This window comes from Oncorhynchus mykiss, chromosome 1 (genome assembly GCF_013265735.2).
Source record: "Oncorhynchus mykiss isolate Arlee chromosome 1, USDA_OmykA_1.1, whole genome shotgun sequence".
Classification (NCBI taxonomy): Eukaryota; Metazoa; Chordata; class Actinopteri; order Salmoniformes; family Salmonidae; genus Oncorhynchus; species Oncorhynchus mykiss.
The window spans coordinates 62,585,311-62,610,794 of NC_048565.1; the positions used below are offsets into that span (position 1 = coordinate 62,585,311).

General features: G+C 41.0%; 1 protein-coding gene across 6 annotated transcripts; it reads left to right on the forward strand.

Moving 5' to 3' along the window:
- The first annotated feature begins 553 nt into the window (after nt 1-553).
- Nucleotides 554-23,118, forward strand: LOC110526555 (DNA-binding protein Ikaros-like). 6 transcript variants are annotated; one of them, XM_021607617.2, is made up of 8 exons: nt 555-903; nt 5,852-5,905; nt 6,075-6,197; nt 12,193-12,477; nt 14,780-14,947; nt 15,462-15,587; nt 20,745-20,879; nt 21,677-23,118. In XM_021607617.2, the coding sequence occupies exons 1-8, from the start codon at nt 555-557 to the stop codon at nt 22,384-22,386; spliced, it is 1,950 nt and encodes a 649-aa protein (XP_021463292.2). In that variant the 3' UTR covers nt 22,387-23,118. The 6 variants fall into 6 exon arrangements, with proteins under 6 accessions (XP_021463327.2, XP_021463292.2, XP_021463319.2 ...); XM_021607625.2 differs by having other exon boundaries at nt 727-903; nt 20,748-20,879; XM_021607652.2 differs by lacking the exon at nt 12,193-12,477 and having other exon boundaries at nt 554-903; nt 20,748-20,879.
- The last annotated feature ends 2,366 nt before the right edge of the window (nt 23,119-25,484 follow it).

Genomic DNA, 25,484 nt, shown 5'->3' on the forward strand with positions numbered 1-25,484 from the left:
TCCCGTTATTCCAATGGCAGTGCTGCTTGGAAATAAATCATGTCAAATGACACTTCTAGAACAGATCATTGTCCTCAAACTCATCGCCTGATCTAGGCAGAGCTCCTTTTTCTCTATTTTCCCTATGTTACCTCAAAGGCATCTGTCCTACTGAAAGGATGTAAACAACGTGAAAACGTGGGTGATAGCCTTTTTAGGAATATAGGCCTATAGGCCTATTAGCTTACATTCCCGAAATGTCATTACATTATGCATTTTTTAAATAATGAAATAAGTGTTCAAATAGTTAGTATACAAGTATAGGTAAGTATATGAGACTATATTCATTTGTTGATACATAAGCAAAAGGAAGGATGCAACTTTCTACAATGATTCTCGGCTGTTGTCAATGTAAGCAGTCACAACAGTTGTTCGAATATAATCGGGAAACCAACACAGTTTGTTATTTTAATCGCACTGTGGCTATTATAGCATGCCAGAACAGGTGACTGAAGGGGCGCTGCCAATGCAAGTGAGGAGTCCCCATCCTTCTCTACGAAATAAATAAATAAACAATGAATCGTCCAGTCTCCTGTGCGCCCAGCCTGGTGCGCCTCATCCCATCTCATGCATGGCTGCCAGTAATGGTCTACTGGGTGTCAGCTTTTATTTGCAGGACACAAAGCAAGTGCCAAGGGCTGCTGCATCGACGCCCCGAGCAGACTCGGCCTCTGGATAAAAGCAAGCAAAATGCTTCAGTCGAGCACAGAAACATAGAAATGTTAGGCTGGAAAGAGGAAGTACAGTGGAGAGGGGAGGGACCGAGGGCAGAGTTCCATGGGGCTGCCGCGGCGCTTCGAACTTCTGCACATGGAGCGGGGGGGAGTTGGAAGAACTTCATATTGCAAACTCAAGGAATAGCAGGTAGAGTAACTTTCACGATGCTTGTTAAGTTCAATGTCATTTAAAGTGTTTATTCGTATTTCTAAATGGTAAGAAATGAAATATCGTTACTCTTTAAAAAATTAACAATGTTAAACAGATTGGAAAACATTGTCCTGACGTCTCGGGCAGGTGCGTGAGTGTGAGCGTCTGAAATCCTGTGACGCGAGTGGTGAATGTAACCGAGTTGACTAAATTAAGGAACGTTTTAATGTTACATGAATGTTATACGATTTTGATACGCATTACAATTAATATTGAATGTATTTTCTTTGGAAAATAATGGAATAATGGAATATTTTCCTCCTTTCCCAAACAAATTTTAGTAGATCACAGGAATTGCTCACAATTATCTTAACCATATCGAAGCAGTAGGCTATATGTCTTGCCATTGACAATTAAGCCTATTAGAATTAGGCTAAACATAAAAACAAAAAAAGACATTTCCTTGGTTTCAAAGTTTTCTATAGACTCGTTTCACTTTTCGTGCCAGATTGCCACCTGTTGCAACTGTGCGCATCCAGAATGAATATCTGAAGTCTACCAACCATTTTACATCATGGCATTCAAGCTGGAGTTCTTATTTCAGAAGTCCACTTTCCATTATTACAAATGAAACCAAGTCAATTTAAATAGCATGTATAAAATTGATCTGAACAGTCCTCAATGAAAGCGACAGGAAATAGGCTATAACTGCGTTGCCGAGAGTATGAAAAACGTAATCTGTTTCTATGCCCTTTTCAAAGTTACATGAAAAAGACACACACTTCAAAATTCCGTTTCAAGATACCCAAGACGGTCTGAATGTTGAATGTTGATAGTATTGGTGGGCAGGGCTCAAGTATAGCCTACTGTTAACATGTTGTGAAACTGACATTCAACAAGAACACCATAGAATATTAATTGTAAGAGAAATAATGGGGAAACAACTCCACAATACTTTCCTCGCACATTTGTGCGCTGGGACAACATTTTACAAGCTTCAACATGTATGATATGTTATTATTGTTATGTAGAACTATAACCATAAACAATGATTCATCCTACTTAGGTCGGCTAATTAATTTGGTTAATATGGAATAATAAGATATCATATTTTCATTACTGCATTGTCTAGTTTGTCCTCACAAAACTTCAAAAGCAATGTTGATCTTGTTTTAACTTGATTTTAATTTGTTGTTAGCAATAGTATTTCCATTTTGTTGACAGTCCAAACTGCCCTACAAAGGCCAAACGCAGTAACTACGTTTTTTATTTATTTTTTTACTGCAAATCTGATTTCAAAATCTTTTTATGTCTAGACAGACAGCAGTTTCTGATATTCCATGATATATTTTAATCAACTGGCTTGTTCTTGTGTCAGGAAACTATACACCACATGAATCAGAAAACACCCTTGGCCATTTCTGAACAACTCAACATTTATGACCAAATTCGTAGTTACTGCGTTTTGCCTTTATAGGGCAGCATAGCCTACCTCCTCATTCAGTATTGACATTGACAAGGTTAGGCTACTCACCTTTTTTTATATATAGGGCAGCCAAACACTTGCATTTCAATTTGATAGCAAGGTTTGCTCTTTTCAAGCAAACCACTGCCACCTCAAAGGTTTCTGTTCTACGGAAAAGATGAGAAAACAATGTGAAAACTTGGGCGATGGCCTTATTATGGTAGGAATTTGTTATTTTTTGAATGAAACGTTCATTTTAAAAACGAATCCAAAATTAAAAACACAGCAACCTGTACAAATGGACACACCCTCAAGAAAAAAAAACATGATATATTTAAATTACTATTAGTAAATTAAGCACTGAATTGCAACCCACCCCATAGCACAATGACATTTGATGTATCTGCTTCTTCCTATTGAGGAGGGTTGGAATGCTGCAAATACACGTTTGTGGACACATCAGCATCCTTGTTATTACCATACTGAGGAAGGAGACAGAGAAAGAAAGGCTGTTATTAAAATGATTCTCACTGAATACCGGTGTAATGATGTGTGTCAGATGCAAATGAGGACAATAAGGAAACTCCTTTCAATGCCCCTATACTGTAGCCCCTCTAACCCACAATAGGTGCCAAAACATCAGCTTAGTACGATTATCATCTTTCAATTTATGGCTTCACGTTTCATTAATTGCTAATGAGTATTCTCTCTATAATTTTCAGATAAAAAAAATGAAAACGATGACTGTTTTGAGTGTTATGTTACGTGGTATAATGTAGTAGGGCATGGTTCCCCAAATGGTGGTTTGGGACCCACAGGTGGGTCGTTGCTAAGGCATGAGTGAGTTGTGGCACAAATACTGTTTTGTTTCACACTGGAATGAATGAGGTGGGTCTCAATACACAAAAAATAATTCATATTCATTTTTACATCTCAGTATCAAAATATATTAACTGAATCAAGCTGATGACATTATTTTGGGGGGATAAATTAGCAACAACAGTCACTGTTCTTAATTTGTTGTCCAAATGAATGATTTTCTGGAGAAACAAATTATGATTTTCGAGTACCGTCTTTAATCACACTTCTCACAGAAGCAGCATATACTTATAATAGTTTGAGGGGGGGAAAAAACATTTCAATAATGATACCTGATATGATATAATTCTTGTTTGACTTTACTTTATTAGAAACATAGCCTAATGTTCTATATCACCCCTCGGATTGTATTGATTTTCATGACTATTTTATTCATTCATATAGACCCCATAATATTCACATATGTTTCATGTTGATATTCCTGACATTTAAGGAGAAATATGTGTTGCCAAATTATAGTTTACATTATAAAATTCCGTCAGTCGGTTTGTACTTCCTCCCAGTATCCAAAGTTTGCTGTTGTTGTGCACTTTGGCTGTTTAACGGTTTGACTGTTACAGTCTCCACCCTGCTCCCTGTCGTGTGTTCGCACCCTGCTCTGCACAGCCCCTCCAGCCCACCCGCCATCCATCCATCACACACACACACACACACACACACACACACACACACACACACACACACACACACACACACACACACACACACACACACACACTCCCTTGAGTTAGGACTGGGGGTGTTGTGAACCCACAGCCCTCATCCTGCCTCTCCTCCCCTTACTGAGCGCACTCAGACCCACTGCCATGACTCTTCCTGCCCTTTGTGAGGCACTTTCAGAAAGCAGGTGTTGCCCTTAGTGCCTTGTTTTGTCATATTTGACTAAGGTGGTGTCATTCTGAAATAATGTCTGAATGAAACCATCCACAAAACACAAAATATATTGAGAATTGTCAACAAGAAATGAACTATAACATAACATGTCATTAAGATATCCAACTAATTGGGTTTTGTCACAAACACCTGTAGTTTATAATGAACCAGGAAACAAAACGATGATAAAACAAATAAAATAAAATAAATGTAATCTAGCATGACTAAAAGTAATAACAGTGTTACTTTGGGTGAATATACAGCTTCCTGAATGCCTTAACAACTGTGTTGTGGTTAAACATGGGAATGCATTTCTCACTTCTGTGAAAGTCCCCCACCAACACGATCAGTATTTCCCTTCGCACCATCCGCCTAGAAAAAAAGGCACATGAGAATACCACCCCCTCCCGACCTCCAAACTCCAGATGCTAAAGAATGATGGTGCCGGCAGGACCTCCTAGTCCTGTATCGACACACCAGCATGCAACACCCACTGTGCTCGCTGCGCCAGCATCTTCTGCACCAATGACCTCTGCCCTTCCTACCCCTTCCCCAACCCACCACCACCTCCCCCACTTGGGTCCTGGGTGTTCGTGGGTTGTCGAACCTCTGACTTGACTCGCCTGTCCGCTGAACATTGGGCGTTGCGACCGCAGCAGGGGCTGCTTGGTGGCTTCCCACTATTTGTTCCAAATGTGTGGAGCCATCTGTCAGTAAAACAGGAAGGCCTAGGTTCCCCTTCTCCCTCGGGCTCGCTTCGCTATTTTAGGGAGCTTCACTTCTCCCTGTGTGGCTGGCTGGGCCGGGAAAGCAGCTCCACCAAGGGCCTTCTTGAAGTGGCGGAGCCGAGGCTAAGGCTGTTGTGCCCATCTGCTGCAGGCTTGAGGCGGATGCATTATTAATGGGGCCACGCGCACTGGTGACTCCTCAGATATGCAGCAGGCCCCTGGCCAGGGGATGTGCTCTTATTCACTACATTCCCTCCTCTTGTGCGAAATAAACTTACTTTGGTGCCCCTTGGCCTTCTCCTTCCTCTATCTCTCTCTCTGTCCCCTGGTTCTCTCTGTTTACTTTCGCTCTCTGATACACTCCCTGTCTGTCTTGGTTCCCTCCCCTCGCTATCTCTGTATCCCCCCCTCTCTCCATCTCTGTCTCTATCTCTCTCGGGGTCCCTCTCTTTATTATCTTTCTCTCTCTCCTCTCTCTTTGTTTCTGATGGTTGCACCTCTCGCACACGTCTTTGCTCGGGTAGTGGCGCGCTCAGCGGTGCATGCTCAGTAAATTAGAGTGAACATGAGCGTCGATCAGCTGGGCACGACAAACAGCCATATCCTCAGTGACCTTGGGCCACTGAATTTTCTGCTTAATTTTGCGGCAGTCAGTATGCGTTTTTGGATGATTAGGTGGCAGGAAATTAACAATAAATAACAAATGTGGTCTGAAAGCTCCTCATCACCATAGCCTGTCATGCAGGGCCAAGCCACTCTCCCAGCCCATCCTCTCTGTCAGACATGTAATGAAAATGTCTGTAATTCGTTGTAATGTAATGGGACAGCGGTGTGTCTTTCGGTGTGACAAAAGGGATCTTGCCAGGGTGACAGAGTTGTAAAGAGAGAGGTCATAGCTTTCGTCAGTTGTGGCTTTTTATAATGTTGTCTTTTTCAGCCCTGCTGTGCCGTTGATACAATTTAAACACATCTACATCTCTGTCTCTCTCTATCCCATTAGAGTACCTGCACCGAATGGAGACGGAGGAGGCACAGGAGATGTCTCAGACGCCAGGTAAAAGCCACTGTTTTCAGACCTCAGAGTGAGTTGCACAGAGCCCAAGCCGAGTGGCACAATTCACAGCACATATAATGGATTATAGATGATTACGGTTCTACCATATGAGCAATAACGAACCATGTTCTGGTGACTAATGGGTGTTTTCTGGTGTTTACCCATGCAGGCAGGGACAGCCCCCCTCCCAATGATGTGTCTGAGGACCAAGACGAGGCCATGCCCGTCCCAGAGGACCTGTCGGCCAGCTCCAATTTGCAGCACAACAATAGGGGTGACAAAGGAGGCATGGGTGAGTGACAGTTCCTATAAATATGTTTAAATGTGCCACTCCCACATCAGTATGCCTATAACCAGTTATTACACCTAGACCAGTATAGCCATCAAACCTTCACCCATGTGCCCCAAAACCTAACAGTTTCCATAGGAACTTCAGAAATATGTATATCGTCACAAGGACAAAAGCAGTAGTATGGTCCATACAACTCATAATGAAAATAAAATGATTTAAAAAGAGCAATTATCATAATATGTTAATAAATGCCATATGATGAATACATACTACAATAATACATGCCTGTTACAGCTGCCTGCACTAGATATACAACAGCAAAAGTTCCACCCCCTTATTTTTTTTAACGGTAAAAGAAACCAAAACTACATTTCATAAAAACAAATGTGTCGGTAACTTAACTATTTTGTGTTAGTAAAATTAAAAAAATTGTAACGGTATCCCAACCAGTAGTTAGCACATGAACAACAAATCCCTTAGTTCCACTCATTAGTTGCAATCTAGCGCTTAATCGAGCTTAGTCCTTTTGAACATGTAGTCTTGATGCATTTAGGTCATTGGCAGGAACGGTTGGACATTTCTCTCATCCGTCACATGATGTGCAAAACCTTAAGGAATGGCTAATGTGGCCTTGATATGAGGATGTAACTAAATTAAGCCAGGGAATACCATTATCTGATCTACAAGTTAATTGAAACTCGGGACATGACTGGCATGTCAGGGGACACCAGGCAGCATTTACCAGATGAAGTTCTGGAATTCAAATTCTTTGCTTCATGAGAACATCTGTGAACCCCCCCCCCCCCCATATCATGTTGTATACGTAAAGTACAGCATCTCATACAACCAATATCTATGGTAGGTTTATGGGACGTGTTAGTGGTTGTGATAACTGGGATACACGATAAGTGTTACTATAATTTGTGGTGTAAAAATGGAACGTCCTTTCATTTTAGCTCCAGATAGCTGTGTGGTGTAGTTTACCCTTGTGCGTCGAGGCTGCATTTAGTCAGAAACAACATGTCGGAGCAGAGGAAACTGAAATAGGATGTGCAAGAGTTTCCTAAGAAGAACTTGCCATCAGGCAGTTTCAACACTCCAGGAGATAAAGACTTCAGGAGCAGAGCCAAGATCGGAGATCAGCATTGCACATCACCAGTGCATCTCGCCAGCGCACCTGCAAATACACTCACCACTTTCACTTCAACTGTCAAGCTTTTAACTCAGCAGCACACATAAGGAACTCCAACCCTCACCAGCATGCCATAGTTTACGACATGCGCCAGGAATCTATTGTAATTGCCCTACTATCCATGAAGTGCACATTTATCCTCATCAAAAGTCACTTAGTCAATGTGACAACGTCTGTCAGCATTGAGGTGAAATCATCGTAAAATATTTTGAGGCTTTCACCTCCTGCAGCTTTAGTTCCAAGGTTTATCCATGAGCCACCAATTGATTGACTTTCTGAAGCATTACATGGACTACACTTATTTTGTTTATCATAAATGCTCCTTTTTTAGGGCTTTGTGCAAGTTTGCAGTTGAGCTAGCGCTGGAAGAGGAGGCCATAGGTTCAGTCCAGTCAGGCTGTTCTTTCTCCATATGACTGTCTTTGTGGTTGAGCCTATGATTAGTCATTTCACTTGCCGGATTTGACATAACTAGGGAAAACTGCTCAAATGACTAAAATATTCACTGATGCACAATGGGGACCATGCCATAGGGATTTCAGTCAGACAGTCAACATTTTTTACATACATAAGAAAAATGACTGACAATTGTCAATCAATTTGGGAATGTGGTTACAGACATTATTCCATATTCCATCAGAAATAAAATGTTATAGTGTCTTCTTTGGCGAGTTAGTTTTTTAAGGATGTGTTGTATGATTCCTAACCTCTTTATCTGGTCTTATAGTATTTTGATACACAGGAAGAGGTCCTGAATCAGGAGAGAGTTCTGCAGAAACATAGACAACACTGTGTGTGTGTGTGTGTGTGTGTGTGTGTGTGTGTGTGTGTGTGTGTGTGTGTGTGTGTGTGTGTGTGTGTGTGTGCGTGTGCGTGTGCGTGTGCGTGTGTGTGTGTTTGTTTGTTTGTAAGTGTTTGTCTTTGAGTGTGGGTGAGTGTAAGTGTTTTTGAGTATGTGTTGCTCTGCACTCCCTAAAGATCTAATCACCACTGTGAGAGGAAGTGGCTGTTATGCTGTATCTATGCAATGCATCACTGGCTCTCTGATAAACCCCAAATGCATCAGGGAGTTATTATTATCTGTTAGGATCATGTGGTACAAATGCTATTGGCCTGAAGTGCAGGACGCAAGCAGGACTGTGTAACTGAGACAACGAGGCTGCAAGTATAACGGAAGCTCAAGACCTCAAAGCCAGGTTGTTTGTTGCAGTTTTCCATTCACTTTCCAATGCTAACATACTGTAGGTTTGTCCTACACAGCTTCTCTAGTTTCATCCTACACAGCCTTCATCATACGATTCAAAAAGCCCCAAAAGGATTTCCCTTGTGTGGGAAGGACAAGACACATTGTCACAAAAGGTTGCCTTACTGAATGAAATTGTCTGAAAATATTTTTTGTCAGTACAGTCACACAGACACCTAGTTTCCTGAATCGGGGTCGCAAATGACATGTCACAGTATGCCTGTCCGGTGACACAATTTCTCTTTCAGTAGGTATGAGTAATTAGGGCTATCCAGTCTTCACTACAATCCTGTCTATTTCAGACTGAAGTGGTAAGCTTTTGAGTTCTAGGTTAGAGTTTCAAAAGAGTGGGGAAAAGTACACTTTGTTTTTGGGGCTCCTTATCGAAACCGACACACCCAATGGAATTGTGTTCAGTATGGCGTCTACGTGGATTTACACACATGTGGATGGTCCCACAGCGGAGTTAGCACACACTGGGCTATTTTCATCAGGCACTGAGAAAAGCAGCTCCGTTGCAGGAACCTCCAACAGGCTCTTTTTAACTTCCACACTGCATAACTGAGCCATCATCAATGGCTTGTCATCAGTTACCTGTGTTTCCTTTTTTTGTTGTTGCTAGTTCTGTCAGAGTAGATTGTGCGTTTCAGTGGGTGGTCTCTTTTGTACCAGTGAATCCAATCAATGACACTGGAGCTGGCACTAAGTATATGGTAGCCTACAATGTTGAAAATGATGTCTTTAGTTAAAATTGTTTTTATTTTTTTAATTTTTTTTACTTCCAAGCAAAGTAAATAAGCCTAGGGTTTTGTCACAGAAGGTCTCTGGAAAGATACTTCAGTTTCAGTGGTCTACACCAACCCTCATGTTGTCATTCTGGCCCCTCTTTAACCCACCTCCTCATGGCTGAGCTAGACAGCATTGACATCGGCAAGGCCGAGGGAACGACTGCTGCTGTGCTGCAGCTTCTCAGGGATATATGGGGAAGTTGTGACTAAATTGGGGATGGGAAGAAGGGCTTGTACTTTATATCATGCTTGTCACACATCCTGATTTACTAGTTTTGGGAAGCAAGTGTCAAATCTCACAGGAAAGGACCAAACAAAGAGAAAGAGCAATAAACCAACAACAGTGAATCACTAGACCCGACTCTCGATTTCAACGCCAGACATTTAAGTCGAATGAACGATGCGTTTTTTACTATGAATAATATCAAACCAAAAGGCAACAGAAAGTCTCAGTGAGATTCTAAAGGGTAACACCACTGCAACAAGAGCACTTTCTGTGAGTGAAATCTTTTTTTCTCTCTCATTGCCGTAATCACATAGACGTTTAAAAAGAAAATGGTTGTGTTCATGTTGTAGCCAAACAACCCAGTAATCCCTCAGGTCTATGATTCTGGCTGACCAGTAGGTCTAACATGCTTGGGGAGATGCAGGCCTTAACTCAGCACCTGTGGTTAGTGATAATATGCTCTTTAAGGTTATCAGTGCCCGGGGTGTTCTCTCTATGTCAGTAGTAATCTGTGCCTTTTCTGCTTTCATCTAGCTAACTTCCTTTGTGCCGGGTGTGCGATTTCTATAAGCATATGGTTTGTGTTTCCTTCATCTCGCCTGCTCGACAGAAACACATGTCGTGGTCTATGTGTCCACTCGCAAAGAAAAGTCGCAACAGGCAAACAGACAAAATGTTGTGTGGTGAGGGAGGAGCAGTTTTTTTTCACAAGGCTGCCCTGGGCCTAGAGTATTTCAGCAGTTAGCATAACGTAACTAATTCTAACGTTATTTTGCTCTTTGGTCTGTCCACTATCACCAAGGTGGCGCTTAAGTGTATTATTTGAGTAGTTAGCATAGTACTGTATACCAAAGGCTGATTTTATCCAGTATCGCCAAGATGGTATTCAGTTAATACTGAAGTATTCATCTGAGAGCAACAAAAAAAAGTCCAAAAGAGTTCACCCAAGTTGCCTTTCCTATCTCACTGGATGAATCATGCATTACGGGAGCTTGTTCCCTAGGAGTGTCAGTGAAAACAAGAGTCCCCACAAAAGACGGTTTCGGTTACACTGTTTTACAATTCCTTGTCTGTGCTTCCCTTTCTGTCACTTCACCATAATGATTGGTATTTCAGTTAGGTAGGCCCTGTGTCTGAAGCTTCTCCTTTTTCCCTATAGATTCCTATATTTCATTATTTCCACTCCTTCCTCTTCGGGTGTACAAACAAGTTAGGCACATGAGGAAATCAACCAACATGACATGCAAATCACAGGCTAATAGTTGAGGGATTGTCGAGGCTTTAAGTGGTTAAAAAGTAAAGTCCAACAAATTGAGGAACCAGTCACTTGACCTGATATCCCTCCAATACTCAATCAGATGCCTGTCGTCACATTTCCTTGACATCCGCTGCTTTTTATAGTTGTGCTTTATTGAGATGATAGATGTTGATTAAATTATGGTTAAACAAAAATATTTGTGCAAATGGATTGTCATGCCATAGTCTGGTTACAAAGTTAGTGAAAAGAACAGTTCCCGCTGGACCCAAAAAAACGGGTTGAATCAATGTTGTTTCCACATCATTTCAACAAAAAAATTGAACGTGAGGATATTGAATCAATGTGGGAAACGAATTGAATTCGCAAGACGTTAGCAGCGTAAGGGGCATTTCATCTTTTTTTCACCCAACTTTGAACCTAAATCCAATGACATGGTGAATTTCTTTGTTGATTTCACGGTGAATTCATGTTAGTTGACAATTAAACCAAATGCAAATCAAAACTAGATGTTGAACTGACATCTGTGCCCAGTGGGTTATATCTATAAACCAAACATTGATTGTGTTACACTTAGAATGCAAGCGTTTTTGGATTATCACTGACATTTTTTACATTTATTATTTCTCCCTTACTTGTTTGGTGTGCGAGTGTTAGTGTGTGTGTGTTTGTTTACCGTAGTTTGTTGGACTAGTTTACACCGCTGCCGTCCCTCGTTTCACACAACTTCCTGTGTCTCTGTTTCCTGTTTATCTTGCTGTCATTTTCACAGTGTGTGATGAGAGATGCAGTATGAGTTTCCCTATTTCCTTTAGCAAAAAGTTTACAAATTAAAAATAAATAAATAAAAAAATATATATATTATCCATCTGTTATGTTTGATCTGGAGCACTGATCACAAGAACCCACTGCATGAGTTCACCAAATTTGTTTCAAGGTTTTGCCCTAGTGTGCTCAGCCAATCAAGTTGAATTGAGGATAGCTACACAGAAAGTGCTGATTTACATGCTCTCACTCTGCAATGAACTTTTGCTATCAGTAAGTTCATTGGAGGTGAGGCATACCATCAGAGATACATATTCATAGACTAAAACAACCATTCAAGTAGAGAGAGAAACAGACACATGCCCTTAAACTAATAGTCACATATTGACCCATAGACAGTCAAAGATATACATGTACTCCAATAGTAACATAGTAATGTACTCATATTTCTACACAGTAATGTAGGCTATAGTCCCCCAGAAACATGCTCCCATTCTAAACAGTGGCCCACTGCCCTCTTTTCCAGCCTGTAACATTAAAGTTGAGGCTCGCAGTGACGAGGAGAATGGGCTCGCCTTTGACATGATGATGAATGGCGAGGAGGAGGAGGAGGAGTGTGCGGAAGACTTGCGCGTGCTCGATGCCTCGGGGGCCAAAGTGAACGGCTCCCATGCAGGCGGCCCCGACAGCAAGGGCCCCTACTCCTCGGCCGGGGGTATTCGCCTGCCCAACGGGAAGCTCAAGTGTGATATCTGTGGGATAGTTTGCATTGGCCCCAATGTGCTGATGGTGCACAAGCGAAGCCACACTGGTAAGCCATCTGCGATACCCATCGCCCTTACTTTGCACCCACCCTCACTGGTAGGTAGCCTTACTGAGAGATCATGTGTATGTGGAGTGGAGAAGCTGAGATGGATTCTGTCGGTGTCTTTATCTTCACTTCAGACACTGAGAGCAGTAGACAGAGCACTGTTAGGGTAAATCTTTGCTCAAAAGTTTTAGTCCAAAGTTGTCCGCAAAGCATAGGCTACAACACAAGTCATTGGGTTTTCACACTGTTTTACAGAAATGAATTACATGCTTATCACCTAATAAGTATGTTTTTGTATATTGGAGAGCTAAGCACCACTAAGTAGGATACCATGCTACAGTGCTAGGTATCCACCAATTGTGTTGAATTCTGTAAGATAAGAACCAGGAGGTGCTAACTGTTACCATGTACTTTCTCGGTAAGTGAGGTGCAATGAAGCAGTTGAATACTCGTTTGGTAAAAGTTATTGCTTAACCAATAGGAGTTCATTGATGATGGAAGAGCTTAACATGAGGAGATCAATTCCATTTAGTTGATGTGGATAATATAGAGCTTTCATTGGTTTGTAGTGGTCAAATGGGTTTCAGAGGTGTATTTTCACATAGTTACTGTGCTATAGTCAATATATTGGTCTGTAATGTTGGCAACAGGAGTTTTAGAGTAAAATATGGAAGTATTAGTTAAGTACGTCATGTGTCCTGTGTAGTATCTAGATATTCTGTATGGGTGACTTTTGGATGACTCATTCTCTAAGTGTCCTTTTAAATTATTACAAGAGAGAAAATGCTTGTGGTCGGTCTATTTGTAAAAAAAAAAAAAATTACAAAAAAAAAAAAAGTAAGATATAGTACCTAAACATGCATGACCTTAAATCACAGTTGGAAAAACAGGATATCAGCAGCAATGAAAAGGAATCTTCACAAAATTGCAATTATCCAAGTATTACAACTTTTTCAAAATTCAAAATTGATATTCTATTGAAATGAACCCAAACCAGTGGGGGGGAACACTTTTTAAAAAGGCACTTAACTGCCAAGCTTTAGAAACTAATGAAACCCAAAATGGAAGAAAGGAACACTAGACTAAATGTAAATGCAAAAGAACGTATAATAAAATATATAATGAAGTGCCTCCTATTTAAATAGAAAATATTCTGTGGTGGGTCTGCTCCTGAAATGCATTTTTAATGAGTTTCCTTTTTTCTATATTTTTGCTGCTTCACTGGTGAGTCTTATTTTATGGGGGCCTTTTGAGAAAAAAGCCATATTAAAACCTTCTCACAGAATGCCACAACACACGGAGAGGATGGATATTGGTTTATTCCAGAACCACTGATCAGGAAGACTGGCTCTCAACACAAAGTGTTTCCTTCGCTTTATTCAAATTAGCTTGAATTTGCATTGTGATGGGCCGCTCTTATTTTAGAGCCAAAGAAGAGGGGGAAAAAATTAGATTTTCAGATCAAATTGACCCAGGCACTGGTGCATTACGAAACTGGCAGCCTTAGTCTGAAAGGCTCTTGTTCGATCAGAGTGGTACTCGGCTCTGAGGTGCAGGGCCAGGGAGAGCACGGAGAAATGGAGTGTCACTCCGCTTTCAAACCCTCCTAGGCTGGTTGATTGGGTTGTGCTCCGAGTTCCTCCATCATCCACTGTGTTCAAGTACTCGGGATTCTTTTAGTACAGTGACCCCGAATTCACATCCACAGTGGCGCTATTTGGGATGCTTTAGTTCCTGCATCCACGTAGCAAAATTCAGACAATGACTTTATACCTAGCTTATTATTGTCTGAGGAGTATCTGTTCGCGTTGAGCTGAGCTGACATTGGTGTATCTCAAAGCAAACTAGAAACTCCCAATGGTTGATAAACTGATACAAACTACAAATTGGTCCATCTCATGCTGTAGGATGACAAAAAAAAGAAAGCCCATTTGTACATTCACCTTACACTGTCAACACTCTGCATTAACCCTCTAAAACAAATAGAATTCCATTCATATAGGCCGAATCTTACAAATAAAATACTAATTTGCTATATTATTGTAATTTTGTGTCTGAGCTCACAACACAATATTTTGCTGAAAATGTTCCTATTTAATGTTAGCACCTACATAACTTACAGATGCCTATACTCCAGTTGTGTGTTTGTGAGATTACAAAAAGTGTGCTTGTTAGTGAAAAATATCCAAACACTCATTTGCAATCTGCCAATTACATTTAAAGTGTTGATACTGTAGATGAGTGGCAGCTGTACCTGTGTGAGGGCCCTCACAGCGTGCTGTGTGGTGTTTCTTGTCCTCAGGAGAACGTCCGTTCCAGTGTAGCCAGTGTGGCGCTTCTTTCACCCAGAAAGGAAACCTGCTGCGCCACATCAAGCTCCACTCAGGAGAGAAGCCCTTCAAGTGTCACCTGTGCAACTACGCCTGTCGCAGGAGAGATGCCCTCAGCGGTCACCTGCGCACCCACTCTGGTGAGTTAGGAGGGTAGGAGTAGTGGTCAGTGTGCTGTGGAAATGGGCTGTGTTCATTAGGGCATGCATTTTTAAAACCATTTTGCAACAGAAAATGAAAATGAATTTCTCTTACTGGACAAGTCAATGTAGTCCCTCCCTGTTTCAGTCAGTTTTCTTCCATTTAGGGCCAAATTAACATTAACATGGCCATGGTAATTACCAGGTGGAATTGTGAGAGAACACCTACAGTGTACTCTGTGAGATGGATATCTTGTCTTATTGTGGAGTGGGAGACATATCTGTCATCTGCAAAGAAATGATTGTAAAACCATTACATTTATCATGTGAGTGAAACATGTGCCTGGGTGTATTGGAGAATGAAAAACAACCCTGTCATAACTCAAAATACAACACACAGTACACCCCACTCCACAATATGGACAGTACTATGGAACCGCTCATATGCACTTGCACACCGCTCTCAATGCATTGCTGCCAGTGCTCACCGCTCTAGCAATGTCACATCTTACAGTTGGAAAGCCCCACAAGTGTGCCTACTGTGGGCGGAGCTACAAGCAGCGTAGCTCTCTGGAGGAACACAAGGAGCGGTGCCACAACTACCTCCAGTGTATGGGGCTGCAGAACAGCATCTATACAGGTTAGTGTCTGTCTCTCACCTCCGCCCACGCTGTTGACCTACTGTGCACTGTAGTTGACTCAGGACTCTCTCTGGTAGCAACGTTAATGAACCAACAATGTTGCAATTAGAACAATGCTCCTAGCAGGTCAGGACAACATTTTATGACATGTATCTGCACGATAAATGCTGTATCTCTATCAGTAAGGCTTCCATAATGCATTAGACAAGGGCTTTTGGCTGTTTCTGTTGACTCATAACCCAGTTATTCTAAAAGGGGGGGGAAAAAATGTAACAAATATTCAGTAAAGAATACATTTTCTTGGATGCCGGATAGGGTTTTACTACTTCATTCTGTGAATCAACGAACCATAAATAAGAGACTGACGTCTTTTCCCTTGTAAATCTTTTCGGTTCGTGTTTTGTAAAAATAAATACAAACGAATGGACAGTTCTGCTTAAATCTAATAATAATTTCCTGAATGTGGAACACGGCTTAAAGTTAAGTATAGTGAGAGAATGTGGCTTTTGCTCACGCTAAAATACCTCTTATACAAATGACCCATTGGAGGTGGATGTACATGTAACCTACTGATCTGACAACATTAGGAAGTGGGCCGAGAGAGCCGGGGTTTGTATTATTATAGAAGGAAATTATCAGACAGGTTGATCACTCTCCTTTGCTTAGTCAGTGTGTGCCTTCAGAAAGTATTCACACTCCTTCAATTTTTTCACATTTTTGTTGTTTTACAGCCTGAAATTTAAAATAGGATTAAATTGAGATTTTGTGTCTCAGGCCTACACACAATACCTCATAATGTCAAAGTGGACATTTTTAGAAATGTTTACAAATTAATAAAAAATGAAAAGCTGAAATGTCTTGAGTCAATCATTTGGAAGGTGTATCAATACACCCAGTCGCTACAAAAGTACAGGCATCCTTCCTAGCTCAGTTGCTGGGGAAAAAGGAGACCGCTCAGGGACAATAGTCACTTTGAAACAGTTGCAGAATTTAATGGCTTTGATATACTATTCTTCAGATATACAGTTCGACATATTATATACATATACTGTCCATATTATCTATACATCCCATCACACACATATACAATGCATTCGTAAAGTATTCAGACCCCTTGACTTTTTCCACATTTTTTTTACATTATAGCCTTATTCTAAAATTGATTAAATTAATGTTTTTCCTCATCAATCTACAAACAATACTCCATAAGGACAAAGTGAAAAAGTTTTTTAAAACATTTTTGTAAATGTATTAAAAATAAAAAACAGAAATACCTTATTTACATAAGTATTCAAACCCTTTGCTATGAAACGTCGAAATTGAGCTCAGGTGCATCCTGTTTCCATTGATCATCCTTGAGATGTTTCTACAACTTGATTGGAGTCCACCTGTGGTCAATTCAATTGATTGGACACGATTTGGAAAGGCACACACACCTGTCTATATAAGGTCCCACATTTGACAATGCATGTCAGAACAAAAACCAAGCCATGAGGTTCGAAGGAATTGTCTGTAGAGCTCTGAGACAGGATTGTGTCAAGGCACAGATCTAGGGAAGGGTACCAAAAAATGTTTGCAGTATTGAAGGTCCCAAGAACACAGTGGCCTCCATCATTCTTAAATGGAAGAAGTTTGGAACCACCAAACTCTTCCTAGAACTGAGCAATCGGGGGAGAAGGGCCTTGGTCAGGTAGTTGACCAAGAACCTGATGGTTACTCTGACAAAGTTCTTCTGTGGAGAAGGGAGAACCTTCCAGAAGGACAACCATCTCTGCAGCACTCCACCAATCAGGCCTTTATGGTAGATTGAATAGATGGAAGCCACTCCTCAGTAAAAGGCACATGACGGTCTGTTTGGAGTTTCCCAAAAAGCACCTAAAGGACTCCCATACCATGAGAAACAAGATGCTCTGGTCTGGTGAAACCACGATTGAACTCTTTGACCTGAATGCCAAGCATCATATCTGGAGTAAACTTGGCACCATCCCTACGGTGAAGCATGGTGGTGGCAGCATCATGGTAGGGACTGGGAGACTAGTCAGGATTGAGGGAAAGATGAACGGAGCAAAGTACAGTGAGATCCTTGACGAAAACCTGTTCCAGAGCGCTCAGGACCTCAGGCTGGAGAGAAGGTTCATCTTCCAACAGGACAACAATCCTAAGCACACAGCCAAGACAATGCAGGAGTTGCTTCAGGACAAGTCTCTGAATGTCCTTGAGGGGCCCAGCCAGAGCCCGGACTTGAACCCAATCGAACATCTCTGGAGAGACATGAAAATAGCTAGGCAGCAACCCTCCCTATCCAACCTGACAGAGCTTGAGAAGATCTGAAGAGAAGAATGGGTGAAACTCCCCAAATCAAATCAAATCAAATCCAATTGTATTAGTCACATGTGCCGAATACAACAGGTATTACAGTGAAATGCTTAATTACGAGCCCCTAACCGACAGTGCAGTTTTAAAAAATGCGGACAAGAATAAGAGATAAAAGTAACAAGTAATTGAAGAGAAAGCAGTAAAAAAGAACAATATATACAAGGGGGGTGCCAGTACAGAGACAAATACAGGAGTGCCAAGCTTGAAGCGTCATAACCAAGAAAACCCGAGGCTGTAATCGCTGCCAAAAGTGCTTCTACAAAGTACTGAGTAAAGGTTCTGAATACTTATGTAAATGTGATATTTCAGTTTTTTTATTATGGGGTATTTCCTTTGTCATTATGGGGTATTGTGTGTAGATTGATGAGGATTTTTTTTTTTTATCAATGAAAATAAACCAATAAGAGCTAAGCACAGGCACAATCCCAGAGGAAAATCTGGATTAGTCTGCTTTCCAACAGACACTGGGAGACAAATTCACCTTTCAGCAGGACAATGACCTAAAACGCAAGACCAAATATACACTGGAGTTGTTAACCAAGGTGACATTGAATGTTCCTGAGTGACCTAGTTGCAGTTTTGACTTAAATCGGCTTGAAAATCTACAGCAAGACTTGAAAATGTCTGTCTAGCAATGATCAACAACCAACTTGACAGAGCTTTAAGAATTTTTCTATGTTGTAAATATTGTAGGAACCAGGTGTGCAAAGCTCTTAGAGACTGACTCAGAAATACTAAAATCTGTAATTGCTGCCAAATGTGATTCTAACATGTGTTGACTCAAGGGTGTGAATACTTACAGTTGAAGTTTACATACACCTTAGCCAAATACATTTAAACTCAGTTTTTCACAATTCCTGACATTTAATCCTATTAAAAATGCCCTGTCTTAGGTCATTTAGGATCACAACTTTATTTTAAGAATGTGAAATGTCAGAATAATAGTAGAAAGAATGATTTATTTCAGGTTTTATGTCTTTCATCACATTCCCAGTGGGTCAGAAGTTTACATACACTCAGTGAGTATTTGGAAGCATTGCCTTTAAATTGTTTAACTTGGGTCAAACTTTTCGGGTAGCCTTCTACAAGCTTCCCACAATAAGTTGGGTGAATTTTGGCCCATTCCTCCCGACAGAGCTAGTGTAACTGAATCAGGTTTGTAGGCCTCCTTGCTCGTACACGCTTTTTCAGTTCTGCCCACAAATTTTCTATAGGATTGAGGTCAGGGCTTTGTGATGGCCACTCCAATACCTTGACTTTGTTGTCCTTAAGCTATTTAGCCACAACTTTGGAAGTATGCTTGGGGTCATTGTCCATTTGGAAGACCCATTTGCGACCAAGGTTTAACTTCCTGACTGATGTCTTGAGATGTTGCTTCAATACATCCACATCACTTTCTGTCCTCATGATGCCATCTATTTTGTGAAGTGCATCAGTCCCTCCTGCAGCAAAGCACCCCCACAACTGGATGCTGCCACCCCCGTGCTTCACGGTTGGGATGGTGTTCTTCGGCTTGCAAGCGTCCCCCAAACATAACAATGGTCATTATGGCCAAACAGTTCTATTTTTGTGTCATCAGACCAGAGGACATTTCTCCAAAAAGTAAGATCTTTGTCCCCATGTGCAGTTGCAAACTGTAGTCTGGTGTTTTTATGGCGGTTTTGGAGCAGTGGCTTCTTCCTTGCCGAAGCGGCCTTTAAGGTTATGTCGATATAGGACTCGTTTTACTGTGGATATAGATACTTTTGTACCTGTTTCCTCCAGCATCTTCACAGGGTCCTTTGCTGTTGTTCTGGGATTGATTTGCACTTTTCGCACCGAATTACGTTAATCTCTAGGAGACAAAACGCGTCTCCTTCCTGAGCGGTATGACGGCTGCGTGGTCCCATGGTGTTTTTCTTGTGGACTATTATTTGTACAGATGAACATGGTCCCTTCAGGCATTTGGAAATTGCTCACAAGGATGAACCAGACTTGTGGAGGTCTACAATTTTTTCTGAGGTTTTAGCTGATTTCTTTTGATTTTCCCATGATGTTAAGCAAAGAGGCACTGAGTTTGTCAGTAGGCCTTGAAATACATCCACAGGTAGACCTCCAATTGACTCAAATGATGTCAATTAGCCTATCAGAAGCTTCTAAAGCCATGACATCATTTTCTGGAATTCTCAAAGCTGTTTAAAGGCACAGTCAACTTAGTGTTTGTAAACTTCTGACCCACTGGAATTGTGATACAGTGAATTATAAGTGAAATAATCTGTCTGTAAAGAATTGTTGGAAAAATTACTTGTGTCATGCACAAAGTATATGTCCTAACCGACTTGCCCAAACTATAGTTTGTTAACAAGAAATTTGTGGAGTGGTTGAAAAACAAGTTGTACTTGCTGCAAACTAAGTGTATGTAAACTTCCGACTTCAACTGCATGTACATTTGATATCTCTGTATTTAATTTTCAATACATTCGCAAAAAAATCACTTTGTCATTATGGTTTACTCTGTGTAGATGGGTGAGATCAAAAAAATCGCTATAATCAATTTTGAATTCAGGCTGTAACACAATAAAACGTAGAATAAGTCAAAGGGGATAGATACTTTCTGAAGGCGCTGTACACCAACTGTCTCTCAATAAAAGCATCCTCATCATTGCGCCCTGTAAGAAATCAACTTTCAGGGATGCTTAAGCCAATATTAGCAAGATCCTGTTATGCAATAATCCTACTTTTGATCTGGTCAGATTTTACTACTTTGATTCTGAAACCTACTTTTCTGTCTTGCTTTCCAGTAGTAAAGGAAGAAAGCAACCAGAATGAGCAGAGGGAAGACTTAAGCCAGACGGGATCTGAGAGAGTCTTGGTGCTAGAAAGACTAGCTAATAATGTAGCCAAACGTAAGAGCACTATGCCACAGAGGTTTGTAGGTAAGGGATAAAGTCTGCTTCCTTTGTATACCAACAAACATTGCTTTAACTGCAAAGCACACGACTTTGGTTCCAAATGTGAGAATTGCGTATTTCAGTTTGATGCATTCTGATTTGCCACGATTGCACTGCAGAATATGCTATTTAATAAAACAACACATATTCAGCATGATCACCCTTGTGCCTGGAATCTGTTATCATTAGAACAATGTTTGAGCTTCATTTAAGTTGATCAAACATAATATTTCCATTGAATTCAACTTGATTCTAACGCTTTGTGTATTATACATTTATTTGAAGATGACTCTTACTTACATTAAATTAAGTAAATATATTAATAAAAATATGCTGACAAAACATGTAAAAAATGTCAACAAATAAAACAAAGTAATCAGCCATGAGACACTAAGGAGAACAATGTAAAGAATGGAAAACTCGAAATAAGGAGATTCACCAATCAATATCAGTAAAATTGTGACCAATCCATTTTGGGGCGGCAGGTAGCCTAGTGATTAGAGCATTGGACTAGTAACCAAAAGGTTGCAAGATCAAATCCCCGAGCTGACAAGGTAAAAATCTGTGGTTCTGTCCCTGAACAAGGCAGTTAACCCACTGTTCCTAGGCCATCATTGAAAATAAGAATTTGTTCTTAACTGACTTGCCTAGTTAGATAAAGCTAAAAAAACTTTGACCCCTAGAACTACAGAGAAACATTAGTGTTTGATATAAGGGATCTTGGGTTTTCTATTTGAATTGTAACATTGGTAATTCATCTGTTTTCCCTTTCTAATCCTCAGGTGGGAAGCGTCTCTCCGACCTCTCCTTCGAGGGCAACCCCGGGGCACTGATGCAGCCTCATGTCATCGACCAGGCCATCAACAGCGCCATCAGCTACCTGGGTGCCGAGTCCCTGCGACCTCTCATCCAGACCTCCCCAACCTCCTCTGACGTGGGGGTCATTGGCTCCATGTACCCCCTCCACAAGCTGCCTCCAGAGGGACAAGGGGCAGGGGGCCACGGCCTGTCAGCCAAGGACAGCGCAGCTGAGAATTTGCTGCTGCTCGCCAAGTCCAAATCAGCCTCCAGCGAGAGGGACGGCTCCCCCAACCACAGTGGCCAGGATTCCACTGACACGGAGAGCAACAATGAAGAGAGGGCAGGTGGCGGGGCATCGGGCCTCATCTACCTGAACAACCACATCACGCCTGTGGTGCGTAATGGCGTGCTGCCCCTGGTAAAGGAGGAACAGCAGCGGCAGTACGAGGCCATGCGGGCCAGTATCGAGATGGCCTCAGAGGGGTTCAAGGTGCTGAGTGGAGAGGGGGAGCAGTTGAGGGCATATTGCTGTGAACACTGCCGCATCCTCTTCCTAGACCACGTGATGTACACCATCCACATGGGCTGCCACGGCTTCCGAGACCCCTTTGAGTGTAACCTCTGTGGCCACCGCAGTCAGGACCGATATGAGTTTTCCTCACACATGACCCGAGGGGAGCATTGCTACTGAGTGGCCCACTGAACACACACTACCACACGAACACACACACGCTCACACAGACATACCCCCACACACACTTGCTATTTGAAAGTGGCGATTTTTATACATTGTCAAGAAATTGCATGTTTGAAAAACAAAGAACAAGACTAGTTTATGTTAACTTCACATGTTCAGGAGGAAAAGGGAAACGATTCCTCCATCTGCTTTTTAGAAAACAAAAGGTGGTAAAATAACAATGAACAAAACAAACAACTTAAAAAATGATTGTGCTTCAGCAGTAAGTATCATGTGTCACATACGGTATAGTTTTAAGTCTTTGATCTACCCTTTGATGTCTGTATACATTACATAAATGTCTCTGTTTTCTACCTGGAGAAATATCTGATAGCCTACCTGGAGAAATATCTGACAGCCTACCTGGAGAAATATCTGATAGCCTACCTGGAGAAATATCTGATAGCCTACCTGGAGAAATATCTGATAGCCTACCTGGAGAAATATCTGATAGCCTACCTGGAGAAATATCTGATAGCCTACCTGGAGAAATATCTGATAGCCTACCTGGAGAAATATCTGATAGCCTACCTGGAGGAATATCTGATAGCCTACCTGGATAAATATCTGATAGCCTACCTGGAGAAATATCTGATAGCCTACCTGGAGAAATATCTGATAGCCTACCTGGAGAAATATCTGTATATTTTATTCTAAAGAATACAATCATACAATAAAGTTGGTTTTTAAATGGCAAGGTATTGCTTGACATTTACGTAAGGGATAATCAACAAGAGGCTATGCGTTCTATGGAAAATAATGAAAGATGTGGAAGGTGTGTTCCACAACGCGGCGGAGGAGTGGAACTAAACCTTCCACTGAGTTGCATTATTATCAAGAGAACACATAGAGCACCAAGTTGAATATCTCTTTTATACCATGGCTGTAATTTAGCACATTTGACACAAGACGTGTTACTTTGCAGGTAGAAATGTGTTCGACATTCACTGTAGATTTTACTATAACTACAGTGGTTGCTGTGGTAACTAAACAAACAGACTTTGAAAATTTAACCAGGCAAGTCAGTTAAGAACCAATTCTTATTTACAATGACTGCCTACACCGACCAAACCCAGACGACGCTGGGCCAATCGTGCACCGCCCTATGGAACTCAAAATCATGGCCGGTTGTGATACAGCCTGGATTCGAACCAGGGTGTCTGTAATTAGACCCCTGCGCCACTCAGGAGCCCATGCCTGTTTAGCTAACCAAACCATCAGTCCTAGCTTGCTATTATGAAAATTGGGAATTCAACAATACCAACATTGTTTTCAATTTGACTTTTGCTTTCAAAATGAGCTCAAACAAAACATGCAAGAATGAACTATAGAATTAACTACATCCATAAGCAGTATATGTAATATACCGTGCATTATTTAACCAATAACAAAAAAAACACGCCCGAGGGGGTGTTATATATGGTCAATATACCACAACCCCCGAGGTGCCTTATTGCTATTACAAACTGGTTACCAACATAATTAGAACAGTAAAAATAAATATTTGGTCATACCCGTGGTCATACCCGTACCATGGCTTTTAGCCAATGAGCATTCAGGGCTCGAACCACCCAGTTTATAAAGGCTATTATAAACTGGGTGGTTCGAATGTTGATTGGCTGACAGCTGTGGTATATCAGTCTGTATACCACGGGTATAACAAAACATTTATATTTACTGCTCTCATTACGTTGGTAACCAGTTTATAATAGCAATAAAGCACCTCAGGGGTTTGTGGTATATGGCCAATATACTGTACCACGGCTAAGGGCTGTATCCAGGCACCCCGTGTTGCATCGTGTTTAAGAACAGCCCTTAGCCGTGGTATATTGGCCATATACTGTACCACACCCCCTCTGGCCTTATTGCTTAAATAATGCACGCTCTAGAATGCCCTCCAAGCCAATCAGAAATGACAATTCAACAATGCCATGGTATAACGTTTTTTATACATTATTTATGCTGTGTACACATGCATGTATTTCTTTTTGTAATTTATTAGTTGGTGTTAGGGTTTCCTATGTTTGATTTATTCCGTTCAAACGTTCCCTACCATTAATCAAATGTGATAGATGGATTTGAGTTGAATAAACGAATGACTGAACTCGAGTGTTATTTACTGAAATATATTTTTGTTTGATATAAAGTATGGATGGTATTCAGTTTTGTCCCAGCTTTTGAGAAAATGTTACTCTCAATTTGAACTGAACTTTTAAAGTAACTTTACTCACACTGTATATCATGCTTGCAAATATCAATAAAGGATATTTTACATACCCCAAAATAATACTGATATTTGGTATTTTTTCATAGTAAGATTCACCAGTGGCAGGTAAAATAGAGGATGCACTGTATTTTCCCGCTGGACTCATGTCCATAGCAAACGTTTCACACTATTCCATTTCTACACGTGGATATTTGAATGAAAATTAATTGTAGTTATTAAAAGCAATTCATAATCATCAGGGTGCAACATCTGGCACATTTATAAATTTAAAGCAAATAATATTGATCTGACAATATACCGTGGAATAGAGAGCTGTGTTTGCTCTGTACATTTCACTCATTGAGAATAGCCTATAGGCAAAACTAGACGTGCAGTACATGACCCGAAACACTTGAGTGAGCAAACCTCTCAATACTTTCATTACTGCCATGATAACCAAATGGATAAATACATTTATAGAAATATGAAATGTAATTGCACTTTCTCAAACGTTCCTAAATCGGTAAGTTCACAACGTGCCAGTCATTCAAAATGTAGCCGCTACTTGTCACGAAAAAAAAGACTGAATGATTGACATTCATATTCCCGGTGAAAATATATATATTTTTTCAACGCAAAAACATTGCAGCCAACTTGAATTAATGCTGAATAAATGAATGCTTATTGTATTTAAACTACACGTATGATACTTCATGACTTCTAACTCCAACATGGGCTTGCTAAAGGGTCCTGGCTATCAGGTTAAAATAGAAATAGATTAATGATATAATGAAACCACATGAACACCAAGCAGCGGTACACTAGGGCTTGAAGGACAGAGGATTTC

Bases quoted from the DNA above. Each gene is read 5' to 3' on its own strand.
- LOC110526555 (XM_021607617.2), top strand. From the start codon at position 555: ATGAATCGTCCAGTCTCCTGTGCGCCCAGCCTGGTGCGCCTCATCCCA. The intron at 904-5,851 runs GTAGAGTAACTT...CTATCCCATTAG, and splicing joins GCAAACTCAAGGAATAGCAG to AGTACCTGCACCGAATGGAG. The intron at 12,478-14,779 runs GTAAGCCATCTG...TCTTGTCCTCAG, and splicing joins GCACAAGCGAAGCCACACTG to GAGAACGTCCGTTCCAGTGT.